Source organism: Chiloscyllium plagiosum, unplaced genomic scaffold (assembly GCF_037043375.1).
Source record: "Chiloscyllium plagiosum isolate Xiang-an unplaced genomic scaffold, Cpla_swu_hap1 HiC_scaffold_5, whole genome shotgun sequence".
Taxonomy (NCBI): domain Eukaryota; kingdom Metazoa; phylum Chordata; class Chondrichthyes; order Orectolobiformes; family Hemiscylliidae; genus Chiloscyllium; species Chiloscyllium plagiosum.
The window spans coordinates 119,230,368-119,249,935 of NW_028270143.1; the positions used below are offsets into that span (position 1 = coordinate 119,230,368).

Sequence of the window (19,568 nt, forward strand, 5' to 3'; positions counted from 1 at the left end):
GTCAGGTGAATCAGACATGCTAAATTGCCCATAGTGTCAGGTGCATTAGTCAGAGGGGAATGGGTTTGGGTGGGTTACTCTTTGGAGGGTCAGTGTGGACTTACTGGGCTGAAGGCAATCTAATCTAATCTGACCAGATGGCTGTTAAGAGTCAAACATTGCTATGGATCTGGAGTCACATGTAGGCCAGACGAGGTAAGAATGGCAGTTTCCTTCCACATCAGTGGTTGCCTCAGAGGTTAGCACTGCTGCCTCACAGCTCCAGAGACCCGGGTTCAATTCCCTCCTCAGGTGACTGACTGTGTGGAGTTTGCACGTTCTCCCCGTGTCTGCATGGGTTTCCTCCAGGTGCTCCGGTTTCCTCCCACAGCCCAAAGATGTGCAGGTCAGGTGAATTGGCCATGCTAAATTCCCCGTAGTGTTAGGTAAGGGGTAAATGTAGGGTTATGGGTGGGGGGTTGCGCTTTGGCGGGGCGGTGTGGACTTGTTGGGCCGAAGGGCCTGTTTCCACACTGTAAGTAATCTAATCTAATCTAATAGGGCATTAGGGAACCAGATGGTTTTCTTTTTCCCCTCCCCTAATTCCAGGTTTTTGTTTTAAATTGAATTTTAATTTCACCATCTACCTTGGCGGGATTCAAACCCAGGTCCCTGGAACATGATCTGGGTCTCTGGGTTAACACCAGTGATAACACCAGTGGGCCATCACCTCTCCCCGTCACTCAGAAATATCAAAAATGCTCTGTTTCCAGTCAGTCACACCGAAGCTATAAGATTAGATTCCCTATGGTATGAAACAGGCCATTTGGCCCAACAAGTCCACAATGACCCTCCAAAGAGTAACGCACCCAGATCCATTCCTCTACCCTATATGTACCCCTGACTAATGCACTTAACGCTATAGGCAATTTAGCATGGCCGGTTCACCCTAACCTATACATCTTTGGATTGTGGGAGGAAACCAGAGCAAACCCACAGAGACGTGGAGAGAATGTGCAAACTCCACACAGACAGTCACCCAATGCAGGAATCGAACCCAGGTCTCAGCCATCGTGAGGTAGCAGTGCTAACCACTGATCGACCATGCCATCCTAAAGACTTGAACCACAGATAGCTTTGAAGGTGTGAGGGTTAAACAGAATGACACAGTGAGATAAACAGGTCTGATTTTTACCAGATTGGGTGATGGGCTGGGAGACAGTAAGCCTGTCAGAATTGAGTGGGGAAGCATCAGGGGGAATGCCTATTGTCACGTCACCATCAGGCAATTTAGCTAGTAGTGGGAAAGCTGGTAGAGTGGCCACTTGATTGACCAGAGCCTCAATGAGCCACATCAGCTAAGGGTCCCTTCCTGCCTCCAGGGGGCACTTTACTGGAAGTGGGGACTGGGTGGGGGTGTTCAGTGTTGCTGCAGTGCAGATAGGACAGTGATTCACAAAGGTAACCCGGTCAGTCTCCCTGCAGGCGTTGGGAGTGTCCATCTTTTTTGGGCCATCCATGATCCATCCAATGGCCTCTCCAGTGGCAAACAGCCTGTTCCACGGGGACATCGGTGAACTGTAAGACCCACAGTGAACCCCTGCCACCTTCAGACACTGGGGTACGAGGAGCTGGGGGTTGAATAGATTGGAAGAAAGCATTAACAATTCAGCCCTCTCCATCTCCCCTGGGGACTGTCTTATCTCTCGTCACCTTTGGTCTCACCGCCATGTTCAAGACAACAACAACTTGCATTATTATGGTGCCTTTAATACCAAAAAGCATCCTCAGGTGCTTGGTGGCTCTTTATTAAAGGAAATGTGACACCAGACTATTAAAGGAGGTGTAAGGCCAGATCACCAAAACCTGAAGGAAAGATTTAGGGGATGTCGTAAAGGGGAACAGAGAGGTATAGTGACTTAGGGAGGGGACTCTAGAGCGACGATACTACCAAATTCAATGCATTAGGAAACATTGCAACTAGATGTTCTGTAGCCCAAAGTAGGGGACCATAAGTGAGAAAGATACCCCCCCTGGGACCCAAAGGATTTTCTGTTTTGACCCTGGGCATTCCTGTCTTGCCATATTATTTTTGAATTGTCTGTCAGAACCACAATGTCTTCTGCTCAGCTCAGCAGCACCCACTTCACCCAGTGACACTGCTGAGGCTTCAGACTAGGTCAGGGCCCAGACTGGGCCAGGCCTTTGACTGGGCCAGGCCTCTAACAGGCAGGCCTCAGAATGGGTCAGGCCTTTGATTGGGCCAGGCCTCTAACAGGCAGGCCTCAGAATGGGTCAGGCCTCAGGTCTGGCTGGGCCAGGCATCTAACAGACCGGCCTCAGAATGGGTCAGGTCTCAGACTGGGCCAGGTCTCTGACTGGGTGAAGCCTGTAAGTGAGCCAGGCCTCAGACTGGATCAGGCCTCAGACTGGGCCAGGCCTCTGGCTGGGCCAGGCCTTTAACTGAGCCAGGCCTCAGACTGGGTCAGGCCTAAAATAAGACAAGATGGAAGATAGAAGGAAAAATAAAACACAAGGGATGGTGGTGTAAGGCTTGGGGTGGGGGATGGTCTGGAAATGGGACAAGGAAAGAAACACAAGATGAAGAGAGTTTTAAGTGTTAAGGAAAACAGTGTCTAAAGAAAACTGGGAGTGATCTGAGTTGTTGAATTCAAATATTGAGCCTAAAGGGCTGAGTGTTGCTGAATTGAAGGCTGTTCCTCAAATTTATGTTCAGCTTCTTTGGCTCAGATTCTTGATTCTGTTGCTTTTGTAGATTGGTGAGCAGCCTGATTATGAGACCAACAAGTACATGTATGTGTACTTTGTAATCTTCATCATATTCGGCTCTTTCTTCACCTTGAATCTCTTCATTGGTGTCATCATCGATAACTTCAACCAACAGAAGAGAAAGATAAGTACCACGACACATCTGAAATGATTTACACTTGGTTAGTGGGAAGTCCCAAGCTTGACAAAACCATCTGCTTCAAAGTCTTAAAGCCCTGATGCAGAGATTTTTTTTTAATTCATTGATGGGGTGAGGACATCACTGGCCAGGCTAGCATTTATTGTTTAGAGGGAAGTCAAAAGTCAACCACATTGCTGTGGGTCTGGAGTCCCGTGTAGGCCCAACCAGGTAAAGATGGCAGTTTCCATCCCTAAAGGACATTAATGAACCAGAGGGGTGTTTCCCCAACAAATTGACGATGGATTCATGGTCATCATCAGATTCCTAATTCCAGAATTCTTTTTAGCATGAATTCAAATTCCATCAACTGGGATTTAAACTCAAATCCCCAGAATAATACCAGGGTCTCCGGATTAACAATCCAGCGATAATACCACGTGGCCATCACCTCGTCCGTGCTTAAGCTGAGGAATCCCCAGGGTGGGGTATCTACCTTTCTGCCCACACACAAACTGTTCAGCCAAGTCAATGTGCTTGGAGACCAGCTGGACACAGCCCAGCTCAACTTAGTGAAGTCCAAGCTTGTCATTGCTGTAGGATTGGTAATCCCATACATCAGCAGCAAAGCAAGGGCCACACCCATCACGTGGAGCTGATTGTGAAGAGTGCATGCCCTCTGATATAGATTTGACTGATTTATTGCTGCCACATTTACTGAGATACAGTGAAAAGTGTTGTTTTGCATTTTACACAGGCAGATCATATCATACAAAGTGCATCAAGATCGCAGAATGGAGTGCAGAATACAGTGTTATAGCCGTAGAGAAGGTGCAGAGAGAGAGATTAGAGTTACCATTTCAGACATCCAGTCAAGAGTCTGATGACAGCAGATAAGAAGCTGTTCTTGAATCTATTCATTCGTGTTTTCAAACTTTTATATCTTCTGTCCAATGGAAGACAGTATAACTGGGGTGGGAGGGGTCTTTGATGATGTTGGCTGCTTTCCCGATGCAGTGGGAAGTGTAGATGGAGTCAATGGATGGAAGGTTGGTTTGTGAGATGGACTGGGCAGTTGGAATACCGCGTTGTGGTGCATCCAGATAGGATGCTTTCTTTATGCACTTACCGAATTTCCTTAGCCTCTGTGGTGGGTTTACTACAGCAAGCCCCATTTATGTGCCAGGCTCGAGGCATTTTTGGATGAGGGAGGGCGTTTGTGCCATCTTCCAGCTCTTAGGCTATCTTAGTCCATCATCCAGTGTTGCAGTTCTTGGGTTAAGGGTCGCAGTTTTGCTGTTTGAAAAAAATAACAATGTCATTCTTTCTTTCCTATACCTCGGAGGTCAGGACATCTTCATGACGGAGGAACAGAAGAAATATTACAATGCCATGAAGAAACTGGGTTCGAAGAAGCCTCAGAAACCAATCCCCAGGCCTTTGGTAAGAACCAGAGGAAAGGTGCTGTAATGTTGAATTTGGGAGATGTCCTTTAAAGTCATCATGTGTAATACTAGATCTCTAGAGCTTTGCACATTGCACTGGCTCTGTCATGTCACTGCATAAGACAAGGTCATTTGTGAAGGTTTTAAAAACTGTTGGGACTTAAGTGGAACTGGAATATTAAATCATTTTCCTCAAAAAGAGGAAAGTATACAGTGAATGGCAGGACCCTTGGGAGCACTGATATACAGAGCGATCATAGGGTGTAGGTCCACAGCTCCCTGAAGGTGGCAACACACGTGGATAAGCTGGTAAAGAAGACGTATGGCATGCTTGCTTTCATCAATCCAGGCATTGAGTATAAAGATTTGGATCTGGGTTCCAGGATACTAGCTGGGTCACTGGGGTATTAGCTTAATGATAGTATCTCTTAGCCATCACCTCCCTGGTGACCTGTGATTGTAAGATATAGAAGCCATGTTCTGCACTCGACAAGCTGACAGCTGATCTGATCATGGTCTCAACTCCAGTTTTCTGCCTGTCACTGGTCATCCATCCAACATCCATCCAACTCAGCCTTTAATGACCCACTCTCCATTCTCTGGAGTAGAGATTTCCAAAGATTAAAGACTCTCTGAAAGATGGAATTTCTCCTTAAATGGGAGAACTTCTTATTCTAAAGTTGTGCACTCTGGTTTGACACTTCCCACAAGGGGAACCATCTTCTCAGCACCTCCCCGTGTCAAGCCCCCTTTGAAACTTATCTGTCCCCATGTGAATCACTGCTCTTTCTTCTGAACTTTGGCTCCAATTTCCATAACCTTTCCTCAGCCAAGTGAACCTTCTGTGCACTGCATCCAAAGCAAGCTTCCCCATTCTTAAATAAGGAAAGCAAACTTGGAAGCACAGGTTAATGGTTTGATTGGACTTTCCTACTTTTAGACTTAGTCCTTTTCTCCAATAAAATAATTACTTGCTGTATCTGCGTGCCAACTTTGTGTAGTTCATGTACAAGGTCACCCAGATCCCTCTGCACCACAAAACTCTGACGTCTCTCTCCATTTAAGTAACATTCTACTTCTCTGCTATTCCTCCTAAAGTAGAAATCCTCACACTTTCCTTACATTATATTCTATCTGCCAATTTTCTGCCCACTTTATCCATATTCCTCTGCAAGTTTCTTGTGTCCTCCTCCTACTGGTTTTTCAGAGACTTTGCTTACAATACACTGTCCCTTCATCCAATCATGAATATAAGCAGGAAATGTTAAAGAACCTAGCATTAACTCCTTAGAAGTTAGAATTTGTCATACATATTTTTACAATAAAATGCAATGAAAAGTGACATTCCACATGCTATAGTTTGTTGACCTGAAAATGACCCAGTTCTCCTTGACTCTCTTCCCTATTCTTCAGCCAATCCTCCATCCAAGCTTTATTGTAGTCTGTTTTTCTAATGTCCTGCTGTCGCTTTCTTAACTATGGATTCTGGCGTTTTTCCAATGACAGGTATTAGGCGAACTGGCCTTCGGTTTCCTACTGTCTTCTACCCCACCCCCACCCCCACCCCCTCACCCTCCTTTCTAAAGTAGAGACATTACATTACTCTACCTTCCTGAAGCATGGGATTTTTTTTGAGCGATTCATCCCAATGCACCCACGAGCTCTGCAACCAGAACTTTTAAGACTTTAGGATGCAGGTCTTCAGTTTCAGGGGACTTAACGTTATTTTTTTCTGGTACTTTATCTCTGATCATCACAATTGCTTTAGATTTCTTCCTCCTTTTTATTTTATACTATTCTTGGGATGTTGTTTTGTGACCTCGAGTGTGAAAACAAATAGAAAATACATGCTCAAAGTTTCTGCCATTACCTTGTTTTCCATTTGTTACTTTCATCTCCTATTTATTTCCTTCTCTTTGCTTGTATTGATTTTCTTTTCTCTTATTATTGCTTTTAGTTAGAATCTTTTGATCCTTTGGTTCAGTTCTTACTCCATCACCTTTGGTTCTGAAGGACAGACTTTTCTCCCCTAATATAGAGTCATACAGCAAGGAAACAGACCCTTCGACCCAACTCATCCATGCTGACCCTTCGACCCAACTCATCCATTCCTGAACTGAACGAGTATCATTTCCCTACAATTGGCCCATATCCCTCAGAATGTTGGAACGTTTCCTATCCATGTACTTGTCCAAATATCTATTAAATGTGAAATTGTACCCACCTCTACCACTTCCTCTAGCAGCTCGTTCCACATACGCACCACCCTCTGTGTGAAAACTTTGCCCCCCCCCGGGGAGTGTTGTCGAACAAAGAGACATAGGGGTGCAAGTCCATCGTTTCTTAATAGTGGTGTCACAAGTAGGCAGGCTGGTGATGAAGGTGTTAAGCAAGTTTGTCTTCATTGGTCAGAGCGCAGAACATAGAACAGTACAGCACAGGAATGGGTCCTTTGGCCTAACGAGTTGTGCCAAACATGACAACAAATTAAACCAATCCCTCCTGCCTGCCCTTGGTCCATATCCCTCCATTCCTTACATATCCATGAGCTTATCTAAAAGTCCCTTAAACACCCCAAATGTATCTGCCTCCACCACCTGGCAGCACATTCCAGACTCCTACCACTCTCTGTGTATAAATCTTGTCCCTCCCATCTCCTTTGAACTTTCCCCCTCTACCTTAAATGCATGCCCCCACTCTGGGAAAACTCTGCGCATCAACCCAATCTATGCATCCCATAATTTTATAGACTTCTTTCAAGCCTCCCCTCAGCCTCCGCCGCTCCAGAGAAAACAACCCGAGTTTTTCTAGCCTCACCTTAGAGCTCATATCCTCTAATCCAGGCAGCATCTGGGTAAACCTCTTCCACACCCTCTCCAAAGCCTCCACTTCCTTCCTGTAATATGGTGACCAGAATTAAATGCCATGCTCAGGCCTCACCATAGCCTTATAAAGCTACAACATGACATCCTGACTCTTGTACTCAGTTCCCTGACCAATAAAGACAAGCATGCCATTTGCCTTCTGTCCCACCCTATCTATTTGTGTGGCCTCTTTCTAGGAGGTATGGACTTGAACCCCAAGATCCTTCTGTAGATTAATGTTGATCAGGGTCCTGCCATAAACTATGTACTTTTCCTTAACATTTGATCTCCCAAAGTACAGCACCTCACACTTGCCTGAATTAAACTCCACCTGCCATTTCTCTGCCCATATCTGCAACTGATCTATATCTTGCCATATCCTTTGACAACCTTCTACACTATCCACTGATCTTTGTGTCATCTGCACACTTACTAGCCACCCAGCTACATTTTCATCCAAGTCATTTACACATATCACAAACCGCAGAGGTCCCAGTATGGATCTCTGCGGAACACTATTAATCCCAGACCTCCAGCCAGAAAAACTCCCTTCCACTACTATCCTTTGTGTTCTATAAGCAAGACAATTCTGAATCCACGGGGCCAAGTCACTGGGGATCTCTTGCATCTTAAGCTTCTGAATGAGCCTATCATGAGTTACCTTCTTGAAAGCACTGAGTGCAGGAGTTGGGACATGATGTCACCGCTGTACAGGACACTGGTCAGGCCACATTCGGAATACTGAGTACACGTCTGGTTGCCCTGCTGTAGTGAGAATATTATTAAACTGGAAAGAGTGCAATAAAGATTTACAAGGGTGTTACCGAGTCTGGAAAGGTTGAGTTAGAAGGAGAGGCTGGATAGGCTGAGACTTTTTTCTATGCAGCATAGGAGGCTGAGGGGTGACTTTATAGATGTTTATACAATCAGGGCTTATGCCTGAAGCCTCAATTCACCTGCTCCTCAGATGCTGCCTGACCTGCTGTGCTTTTCCAGCACCACCCTTTTTGACTCTGATCTCCAGCATCTGCAGCCCTCACATTCTACCATTTATATAATCGTGAGGAGTAGAGATAAGGTGATTAATTCACAGACCTTCCATTTGTCCTTGTCCCACCTACTCCTTATTCAAGACCTATTACATCTCTAACTATTCTCAGGCCTGACTGAAGATCACAAAGCTGATACATTAACTCTGTCTCCCCATCCATATATATTGAGTAACCTGCTGAGTATTTCCAACATTTTCTGTTTTTATTTCAGACATAAAGCATCTGCAACACTCTGAGCTCCCTTTTCAATTGTTTCTTCCTAGCAAACCTTCTCTGTAATTTCTCCATAACCTTAACATCTTTTCAAAAGTGCATTTTCCAGAACTGTGCCCCTGACTGCAGCTGGGGTCCACTATCAGGAGGGCAGGAACTGAGAGGTGATCTAGGATTGTGAAGGGCCTTGACAGGGTGAATGCTGAGAGGATGTTTCTCCTCATCGGAAGGTCTAGAGGGCACAGTCTGAGAATAAAGCGGTGCCAATTTAAGACCGAGATGGGGAGGGATTTCTTCTCTCAGAGGGTTGTGGGTTTTGGGAACTCCTTACCATGGAGAGCTGGAGGGGCAGGGTCCTTGTGGATATTTAAGGCTGAGATTGATAGATTCTTGATCAATCAGGGAATTAAGGATTATGGGGGCAAAGGGCATTGCATTTCTGTCATACAACCAAGGGCAGGACTTATACTATTAAAAGTAGGGTCTTGAGTAGTGTTATAGAACAGAGAGACCGAGGGTTCATGTACATAATTCTTTGAAGTTTGCATCACATACAGACAACATGGTTAAGAAGATGTTAATTATGTTTGCCGTCATTGCTCAGACCTCAGAGTATAGGAGTTGGGATGTTATGCTGAGGGTGTACAGGACATTGGTGAGACCTCTCCTGGAGTACTGTGTGCAGTTCTGGTCACCATGTTATAGGAAGGATATTAGTAAGCTGGAGAGAGTTCAGAAGAGATTTACCAGGGTGTGGGTATTGCAGGGTCTGCAGGGTTTGTGTTATAAGTAGACGCTGAATAGGCCGGGACTTCTTTCACTGGAACAGAGGAGGTTGAGGGGTGACCTTATAGCGGTTTATAAAATCATGAGGGGCATGGATAGGGTGAATAGCAGATGTATTTTCCCTAGGGTTGGGGATTTCAAGACTAGGGGACATTTTTGAGGTGAGAGAAATATTTAAAATAGCACACGAGGAGTAGTTTTTTTATACAGAGAGTGGTTTGTGTGTGGGATGAACTTCCAGAGAGCAGTGGATGCAGATACAATGTTTAAAAGGCATTTGGATAAGTACATGGAAAAGAAATGTTAGCAGGTTATGGGCCAAGCGCAGGCAGGTGGGATGAGTTTAGTTTGGGATTGTGTTCGGCCTGGACTGGTTGAACCGCAGGGTCTGTTTCTGTGCCAGATGACTCTAGAACTCCCTGGCAGGAAAGTGAACAGGAGGAATGTTGTGATGGCCAAACCACTTCCTCCTGTTCCTATTTCTTCAGGTCTTAAGGTCATAAATACTGGAGGTAATTGTTTTTACAAAACAATATCTGACAATGCCTAACTCTTGTGTTTTGTGTTTTGTGTTTTGTGTTTGCCCCCTTCCCGCTTCCTAGAATAAATTCCAAGCGCTAATCTTCGACCTAGTTACAAAGCAAGCCTTTGACATTTTCATCATGTTCCTGATCTGCCTCAACATGTTGACGATGATGGTGGAGACTGACGACATGGATCAGTACAAGAAGAATATACTCTTCATCATCAACATTATCTTTATTGTGCTCTTCACTGCTGAGTCCTCTCTCAAAATTATCGCCCTGAGGCAGTACTTCTTTACCATTGGCTGGAACATATTTGATTTTGTGGTGGTGATCATTTCCATTATCGGTAGGTATGAACAGTTCCCTACTCATCTCTTTTGGTGTTTTTTTTTATTCATTTGTGGGACTTTGGGCGTCGCTGGCTGGCCAGCGTTGATAGCCCATCCCTATTTGCCCTTGAGAAGGTGGTGGTGAGCTACCTCCTTGAATCACTGCAGTCCATTCCCTGTGAATTAACCCACAATGCAGTTGGAAGGGAATCCATTAGGGAGGATGTGAGATAAGGACCAATGTGTTGTCGCTATATCCATGTGTTTCATTTAGGAAACTTGCTAGCCATTCTAGCATTGGGTTTTCTCGCCAATGTGGCTGTGTATCTCACTGAGCTGGCACGTAGCTGCAAGACTGTGGATTCAAAATGACCTGTTTTCTAAAAGAACCTTTTAATCCATTGATTGCTGAAAAGAGAGCCGTGTTACTGAAGGTCTTTGTCTTGTTCTCATCAGGACACATGCAAGAATGCCAAATCTCCCACAGTCACAACAATTTATACTACAGAAGAAATTGCTGATTGAGAAGTTTCTGACTGGCTGTGGAGAAAACAACATGGAATAAAAGCAATGAAGTCCCAAACTCTCGGGTGATTGCCTTCGTTAGGATGTGGGCATCACTGGCTAAGCCAGCATTCATTGCCCGTCCCTAATTGCCCCAAAGGAAGTGGTGATGAGCTCCCTTCTTGAACCACTGCAATCATTGGGGTGTAGAGAATTAAAAGAAGGCTTGAAGGCTTGACACCCAATCAGCATTCACTTCTCCTGTCATACATATTGTTGTGACTATTTGAAACTTGGCACTCTTGCATGGGTCCTGATGAGTGTGAGATAAAAACCCTTCAACAATATATCTCTGTTTTCAGCTAGATTCAAGTTCTGTACTCCCCAGTGATTGTTATCATTATTCACCATTGTACTTCGCACTCTCCTTTCTGCAGCTGAAGTAGATATCTTTGATTGTCTCATGCATGTGGGACTTGAGCTCAGACCTCCTGGCCCAGAAGTAGTGGCACTACCATTGCTTCACAAGAACCTTGAAATGACTTGCATTTATAGGTCATTTAATCAATGTGCTCGGCATACTGTAACACACCTCCAGAGCAAGTGGGATCTGATCCCAGGCCTTCTGGCTCAAAGGTAGGGTCACAAGTGGCCACAAGCAGTGGGTCCAATTCATTCTGGTACAATCAAGCTCACTCCTTCACTACCACACTTTGTACTGGGTTGCCAGCAGATTTGACAAGCAAACCGAGTTGCAAAGTTGAACATAATTGGCATTGCAGTCTCAAAACAGTCAAAATCCTGCCAGTTCATCAGAATCCGGCCTGGTTTGCAAGCTGTAGTGAATGTAAAGTAGTAACACAGTAACAACTGAAAGGCCTCCCCCTTTCATCTCGACTCGAACTTACAGCACCTTCCCCCCCCCCCCACCCATACAAGCACTTCCATGTGGAACATCCACCGAATCCCAAAACAGTGTGGGAAGTAGGCTATTCAGCCCACCAAGTCTACACCAATCCCTCCAAGGAGCATCCTACCCAGTCCCATGGACACTACAGAGCAACTTGCACAGCTAATCCACCTAACCTGCACATTTTTGGACTGTGGGAGGAAACCCGCACAGACACAGGGAGAATGTACAAACTCCACAGAGTTACCCAAGGCTGGAATCGAACCCAGGTCCCTGGTGCTATAAGGCAGTAGGGCCAACCACTGAGCCACCATGCTGCTCCAGTGATTCAATCTGATTAAGTAATTCCAAAGAGACTGAAATCCACCGATATTTTGTACTATGCTAGTAGCCTCCTGACAGTTCATAGATTCTTGCTTGACATATAATGTCTTACTCCAGGGCCTTGGCGAGACCACACCTGGAGTATTTCATGCAGTCTTGTTCTCCTTGTTTAAGGAAGGATGTTCTGGCTACAGAGTGAGTGCAACAAAGGTCTACCAGAATGATTCCTGAGATGACAAGACTGACATATGAAGGGAGGCTGGATCAGTTAGGACTATATTCCCTTGAGAAGAGAAGATTGAGTACCATGGTGACTCAGTGGTTGGCACTGCTGCCTCACAGCAGCAGGGACCTGGGTTCGGTTCCAGCCTCAGGCGACTGTCTGTGTGGAGTTTGTACATTCTTCCTGTGTCTACGTGGGTTTCCTCCCACAGTCCAAAAATGTTTAGGTTGGGTGGATTGGCCATGCTGAATTGCCCATAGAATCCTGGGATATGCAGGCTGGGTAGCTTAGTCATAGGAAATGCAGGGTAACAGGGGTAGAATAGGGAGATGTGTCTGTGTGGTGTGCTCATCAAAGGGTTGTTGTAGACTTGATGGGCTGAATGGCCTGCTTCCGCACTGTAGGCATTCTGTGAATGAAAGGGAAAGCTCATAGAAACCTATAAGATTAGACAGGGTATATACAAGAAAGATGTTCCTGATGATCGGGGAGTTTCGAACTTGGGTGTCACAGTTTCAGGATAGAGTGTAGGCTATTTTGGACTGAGCTGAGGAGAAATTTCTTCACCCAGAGAGTGTTGAGCCTGTGGAATTGTTTGCCACAGAAAATAGTTGAGGTCAGAACATTGAATGTTATCAGGAAGGAGAGAGATATGGTTCTTGGGCTAAAGAGATCAAAGGGGAAATAGGGGGAACAGGGGACTCAGTTGGATGATAAGGTATAGTCATGTTGAATGGTGAGTCAGTCCTGAAGGGCCAAATGGCCTACTCCTGCTCCGATATTCTATGTGTTCATGTTTCTATAAGGGGATGAGAGAAAGATAAGATGAATGAAGTTTAATTGACACAATTCCACAGTTCCCACTTATACCTTGATTATTTCACTGGTGTCCAGATGCACAGCAGGATAACAGAAAGCCTCATGTACACAGCAGAGTTCTTATTTCTAATGAAGAGTCCCATTAGTATACCTTTCACTTTTACGTATTGATTGTCCTGTGGTGCATTTTCTGCATTTTCCCTCCGTTTAGTTTCCCAATCTCCTGACACATGGAACTGAGAATTCTTTAAGTGCATGTCCATACACTGAACACTTAGAGATAAAACAGAGAGAGAGAGAAAAAAAAATAGCTGACTAGGTAGCAAAGCAGTTAAGGAGCTTTCTCCACTGATCTGTGTTGGTGGGGCTGGCACTTGCTAAAACTCAACATAAAGCTGAGTAATCTGTTTAGATTTGACCTGATTCTTCAAGGATTTATAAGTTCCACTCAAATGAACTCAGATGGGAGGTTCATGGGAATATGTGGAGGCCATTTTGTCCCTTTGAGGCTGTGCTGCTGTTCAGTTAGATGGTGGTTGAATGAGCGTACGGCTCACACTTATATTTGAAGGTGGATGGAGTGATTTTGTGATGAGGTCAGCCAAGGGGACCCCTTAGAATCTGAGCTCCCTGATTGGGGCTGTTAACCTGGTCCAGTCAGGGAGCCCTGGCTGACAGATATGAACAGGAGTGTCAGGGGTTCTGCTCACTCTGAGAGCTGGCTCTGAGGGAGCTGGATCAGTGTCAAGGACTCTCTGCGGTGACTTGGGGTACCAGCCTCTGTGCAGTTGTTTCATTAAGGGGGCTCCCTTTTTAAATCGGGTGGATGGCCTGTCTGCTGACAATTGATATAGAAAATAGGTACAGGAATAGGCCATTCGGCCCTTCCACCATTTGATATGATCGTGATGGATTATTTTACTCAGTCCCTCTTTCATACCCTTTGATCCCTTTAGCCCTAACATCTGCTTCTAACTGATACATGGAATGAAGGTGGGTTCCGAATTCTTAGCCACTGGTGGCAAGAGAGGGTCATGCCAATTAGGCTTGTATGGGATAGTCCCCCTACAACCATTCCCACCCGGGGGGTCCATCAGATTAAAGGTCGTGACCCATCAGAACAACTCGGCCCTGGGAATCAAATCAAACTTGATTTCGGATTTTGTGGGTCAGTGCCTCTCTAAGGGATTGACCGTGTAGAGAGCAGCGATAAAACTATCTTAGTTGTCCTGAGTAAGGACAGAATTCAGTAACACTGACTGTGCAGCCAACGTAGTGCCTGCTGTGTCATGTGTCATCCTCCTGATAATGGATTAAATGGAAAGAGAAATATTGGCTAACAGAGAATATCCATTAGATTAATTGCCCCTTGATCTGTTCGCAAACAAATTAATTTAAAAAAAAACACAAACAAACACACTAAAGCCTGCCCTTTAGACATAATAATATTAAAAGGTCTCCCATCTGTGTAATAATTGGGGCAGCTGAAAGTCATTATCAATAACACTTTACGAATAATAAAGCCTAATGGCAGCATTTCAAACATAACTTCATTGCAAATGGCAGATTGAATGGTCAGGCCTGTGCGCACCCTGGAGTAAATCGCTCGCAGATGAAAGGGGCTGAGTAGGGTTTTGAGCACATTGTTTTCCTAACCCCTGGCAACCAGCCATCCACATGGACCACTCCAATGAGATGAAGGCCTTTAACATCAGAGGACTTGTCGTTTGATGTAGGGCCCAACACGTTCAGATTAAAACCGGGAGTTACTTTTTGAACATGTCGCTCTGCGATAATGAGGCTGGCGGTCTGTCTGTCCTGAGAGAATGGGAAAAATTGCAAAGAGCAGGACTTGTCGGCTTGAACTTCCAAGGTCTGAGTTCAGTCCAGACTAAGGAGATGCGGTTCTCCCCTCACAAATGTAGGAAACATACTAGATGTGGGCTGCTTGTCTTAGAATCCCTATAGTGTGGAAATAGGCCATTTGGCCCATGCTGACCCTCCAAACAGAATCCCACCCACACCAACCCCACCCCCTGCATTTCCCTTGGCTAATCCACCTAGCCTGCACATCTTTGGTCTGTGGGAGGAAACCGGTGCACACGGAGGAAATCCACGCAGACACGGGGAGAAAGTGCAAACTCCACACAGACTGTCACCCAAGCGTGGAATCGAAGCGTGGCAGATCCATGACTGAGCAGGGAATAAAGGGATACGGCCAGTATAGAGGCAAAAGGTTTTTAGTTTAGAAAGGCATCATTTGTCAGTGCAGTCTTGGTGTGCTGAAGGGCCTGTTTCTGCCTGTACTGTTGTTTGTTCTTCAATTGCCTGGGGCCCATCCCCCTCTTTAAAACTCTCGGCCTCTCTATCCCACTTTCCTCCTTTCACATATTCTTCCGTGAGCCAGTGTTTGGTCTTCAGATCTCTGTTTCCCGATGTGGGTGTGAGCCATACTTTACAGTGCCTTGGGTGAAACATTTCGGGTTCTTTCACAACGTTAAAGGTGCTATATAAATGCAAGTTGTGTTTGCCACACATCTGGCAGACATGACTGAGTTCTATGGTCAAAGGCCGGGAGGAGGGGGTTATGAAATGGCTGAGGAGGCATGAGGAGGGGAGTCCGGTATCTCCTCCCCCACCAACTCCCTCACCGAAGGTGGGTAACTCGGTGATGGAGGGAGATGCCTCCCATCTCGCCTGGCATTTTACCCGTGTCGGGAAAGCCTTCCCCTTGCTTGGCAGACTGCCAGCAGCTCCCTGGGGCCCCTCTAGGTCCCTGCGGGTAGAGGCCCACTACCACCCTCCTCCCACCCCTCCCCATGTTAAAACAAACCTACCCACCCTTGGCACCATGGGACCTTCCCCTTCACGCTGCAACCTCAGCAGTGGCCACACGAGGTGGTGGCGCTGATGAGCCATCCGTGCTTGGATTGGGCTAACTCTTGGGTCCCGCTCCCACAAGGTGCCCCTCCTATTGGTGGTAATTTACAACTTTGTGAGAAACTTCCACCCCTAGTTCTTGGCTAAGTGGGACTATCAATCTGATGTGCCAACCCACCAAGCTGTGCATCTTCGGACTGTGGGAGGAAAGCGGAGCACTGAGAGAAAACCCAGGCGGACACGATGAGAATGTGCAAATTCCACGCAGTCACCCGAGGCTGGAATCAAACCTGGGTCCCTGGCGTCGTGAGGCAGTAATGCTAATCACGGAGCCTGCTCCTCGGATGCTGCCTGACCTGCTGTGCTTTTCCAGTGCCACACTTTTCTGACGACTGTCAACCTGATGTGGAAGTTGTAAAGAGTCACATACTTACAGGACAGGCCCCTCGTCCCATTGAGTCTACACCAACAGGAAAAAACTGGGAACCTTTCCTGAGAAAAACCAGCGCTCTTTCCTGCATCACAACACAGCGGGCCCTCAGTCATGGGCTTTACTGAGAAAACATGAATTCCCTGATTGAGAACACAGCTTTCTCCCTCAGAAACCAAAGTATCTCCCATGTGCATTGAAAAAAATAAAATCACCAAATTTCTCCAGGCATACGTTTAGCCACTTTCTGAGAAGTTAACTTGACCGACAAGATCAAACACGTAAGTTGAGTGCTCCCATCATGGATTTTGGCCTTTTCAAAGTCGGGTTTGAGGCACTGACGTTTCTTGGCTCCATGGCAACAGGCTCGGAAGTGAGCAAGTGAACGTTGGAAGATAACGGAGACTTCCCGGTGGAGTCCAGTCACTGGGATAACAGGTCACCCGCCTGCTGATGTTGGTCTGTGGGCCTAAGGTCTCGTTCGGGGGCGGTCTTATGGCATTGCTGCCAACTTTTTTTGACATCAGCATGCTCCCATCTCTCCACCCCAACTTCCCAAACTCATCACTGCTCAGAGAAGCCGCCCGGCCAATAGAAATGGTCTCCCTTCGGAAGGCCGCGACTGTCACTGAAGCTGGGGAGCTCACATCCCAAAGGTCGAAGGCCATAGGTCATAGCTGCCGCCCAAGCGCATCTACAGGATGAGGCCGGCCCACTTCCTGGCCTGCTGTGAAATCTTTGTCACCGGAATTTCTCTTTGCCTCTGAGGGTGCCACCACACAGAGACTGCTTTGAGCCGCCTCAGCAGTGCACACAGGGCTGCGTGACCTCTGAACTGCCGACCCTCTGGTCGAGGGTCAGGAGCCTCCCCACACTCCTCACCTGGGCGACCAACAGATGGCTCTCCTCATGGGCCTCCTCAGTGAAGTTCACTGAGCCCGTCTTGTCTCTCGGCAAGTGAGGCTCCGAACTGTGTTGTGTGCCACCAACAACGAGGCCTGAAAACCCTCAGGAAAATGCTACCCTTGTGCGCTCACAGCTCCAAATTTTCCCGATCGATAGCCAGACAGAAAATAAAGCGTAGCGGTTATTTCCCACTCTGCTGTTAGCTGCCATCTGTTTGCACATGAAAGCATCTGATAATTGGATAAAGGATATTTCACAGAATCGAACTGAAATGGAGTGTCAGGGGACAGAGATGGTTCCGGATTAATTCACATCCTTCCAGCCTCCTGCTCCCATTCCGTGTACAGTGACAAGTGTGATGTCTGAATGGTGAACTTCACATCTGTGTTTGAAGCAGGTGTGTGAAACTCCTCAGAAATACGCTGTGGATAGATTTAGACCATGTAGCACCACTCAATGCTGGCAGGTCGATAAACAGCAATGAATATAATCTCATTAACTTCCATTGACACCGAGTTATTATTGACAGGCTGTTCAAGGACTGATTAAAAAGCTCCACTTGCCTGAGAATAGATGAGCAGCTCTCTTTCAGACAAGGTCTGTTTCCCACTTCCCAGTCAGGATCTAAGACTGGCACTCTCACGGAGCACTGTACAGTTGAAGAGATCGAGGGGTTAAACTGACACCCCATTTGTTACATTGGCTCCTGCTGTGTTATCTCAAAGAATACAGAAGTAGAGGCAGGGAATGGAGGGATTGCAAATGTTACACTCCACTTAAAAAAGGATAAAAAAATTGATAATCCTGATAACTGTAGATGAATCAGTCTGACATCAATCGGTGAGATAACTACTAAAGATAATTTAGTACCTGGTGGCTCAGTGGTTAGCACTGCTGCCTCACAGCTCCAGGGACCCGGGTTCCATTCCAGCCTCGGGCAACTGTCTGTGTGGAGTTCTCCCTGTATCAGCATGGGATTCCTCCCTTGTGCTCTGGTTTCCTCCCATGGTCCAAATATGTGCAGCTTAGGGGGATTGGCCATGCTAAATAGTGTCCAGGGATGTGCAGGCTAGGTGGGTAGGCCATGGGAAATGTAGGGTTACAGAGATAGTGTAGGGGGCTGGGTGTGGGTTGGATGCTGTTTGAATGGCCAGCTTTCACACTGTAGGGATTCTATGGACACAGACTGATTCCTGGGATGGCAGAACTGATGTATGAAGAGAGACTGGATTTGTTTAAACTATATTCGATGGAGTTTAGAGGGGGCAATCTCATGGAAATCTATAAATCAGTAAGGTCTGGACAGGATGATTGATTTATTGTCGCATGTACTGGTATACGGTGAAACTGTCCTGTTTATAAGTAGTACAAGCAGAGCATAGTATAAAGGATGTACAGATCAAAAAGACTTAGATAGAGGGATACAGGTTACATTACACAGGGCATGTGCTAGGCAAGATCAGTGTTAGTAAGATCAGCGTTATTAGGGTCTAGAGAGCCCATTCTTCAGCCTAATAATGGCCCAGAAGAAGCTATTCTGAACCTGCTGCTGCGTGTGTTCAGGTTTCTGGATCTTCTGCCTGATGGAAGAGGACTTAGAAGAGCCTTACCGGGGTACAATGTGGATGTTCCTAATGATCAAGGACTTCAGGGGTTACAGTCTAAGGATATGGGAAAGCCAGCAATGAGGGGACATGTCTTCTCCCCGGGAACCTGTGGGATTCTCTGCCACAGAATGTGGTTGAGACTGAACGTTGAATGTTTCCAGGAAAGAGTTAGATATGGTTCTTAAGGCTAAAGGGATGAAAGGGTATGTGGAAAAATCGGGAACAGGGGACTGGATGATCAGCCATGACTCTATTGGAAGGTGGAGTGGGCCAAAAGGCCTACTCCTGCTCCCAATGTCTATGTTTGTATGTTAACAGAGAGGTCTGATGGAGGTAGTTGAATGGATGCTGTGTACTCAGGTGGCACAATGGTTAGCACTGCTGCCTCACAGCACCAGGGTCCCAGGTTCGATTCCAGCCTCAGGTGACTGTCTGTCTGTGTGGAGTTTGCACATTCTCCCCATGTCTGCATAGGTTTCCTCCCACAGATATGTAGGTCAGGTGAATTGGCCATGCTAAATTGCCCGTAGTGTTAGGTGTATTAGTCAGAGGGAAATGGGACTGGGTGGGTTACTCTTCGGAGGGTCGATGTGGACTTGTTTCCACACTATAGGGGAATCTAATCTAAAAACAACACAGCTCTCATTCTCTCCATGGAGAGATTATAAAACAGTGTATGACGCTGAGCTACATGAGTAAATGTGAGGGCAGATGGTCACACACTTGGTCAGAGAGGTTGGTTTTAAGAAGGAAGGGGTGGGGGAGGTGGTGGAGAGAAGTGTATGGAGAGAATTCCAGAGTGTGGGACCTCAGCAACTGAACTCAGATGGTGGTGGTGCAATGATAATTGGGAATGCTAAAG

At 46.3% G+C, this 19,568-nt stretch overlaps 1 protein-coding gene across 10 annotated transcripts in view; it reads left to right on the forward strand.

Annotated features, from left to right (window-relative positions):
- The window catches only part of scn5lab (sodium channel, voltage gated, type V-like, alpha b), a 469,981-nt gene that overhangs the window by 444,692 nt on the left and 5,721 nt on the right, over positions 1-19,568 (forward strand). For all 10 annotated transcript variants that reach the window (XM_087987589.1, XM_087987592.1, XM_087987588.1 and 7 more), the window contains 3 exons: positions 2,756-2,893; positions 4,226-4,330; positions 9,850-10,120. In XM_087987589.1, the coding sequence (XP_087843715.1) occupies positions 2,756-2,893; positions 4,226-4,330; positions 9,850-10,120 (514 nt within the window). The remainder of the gene's footprint in view (positions 1-2,755; positions 2,894-4,225; positions 4,331-9,849; positions 10,121-19,568) is intronic.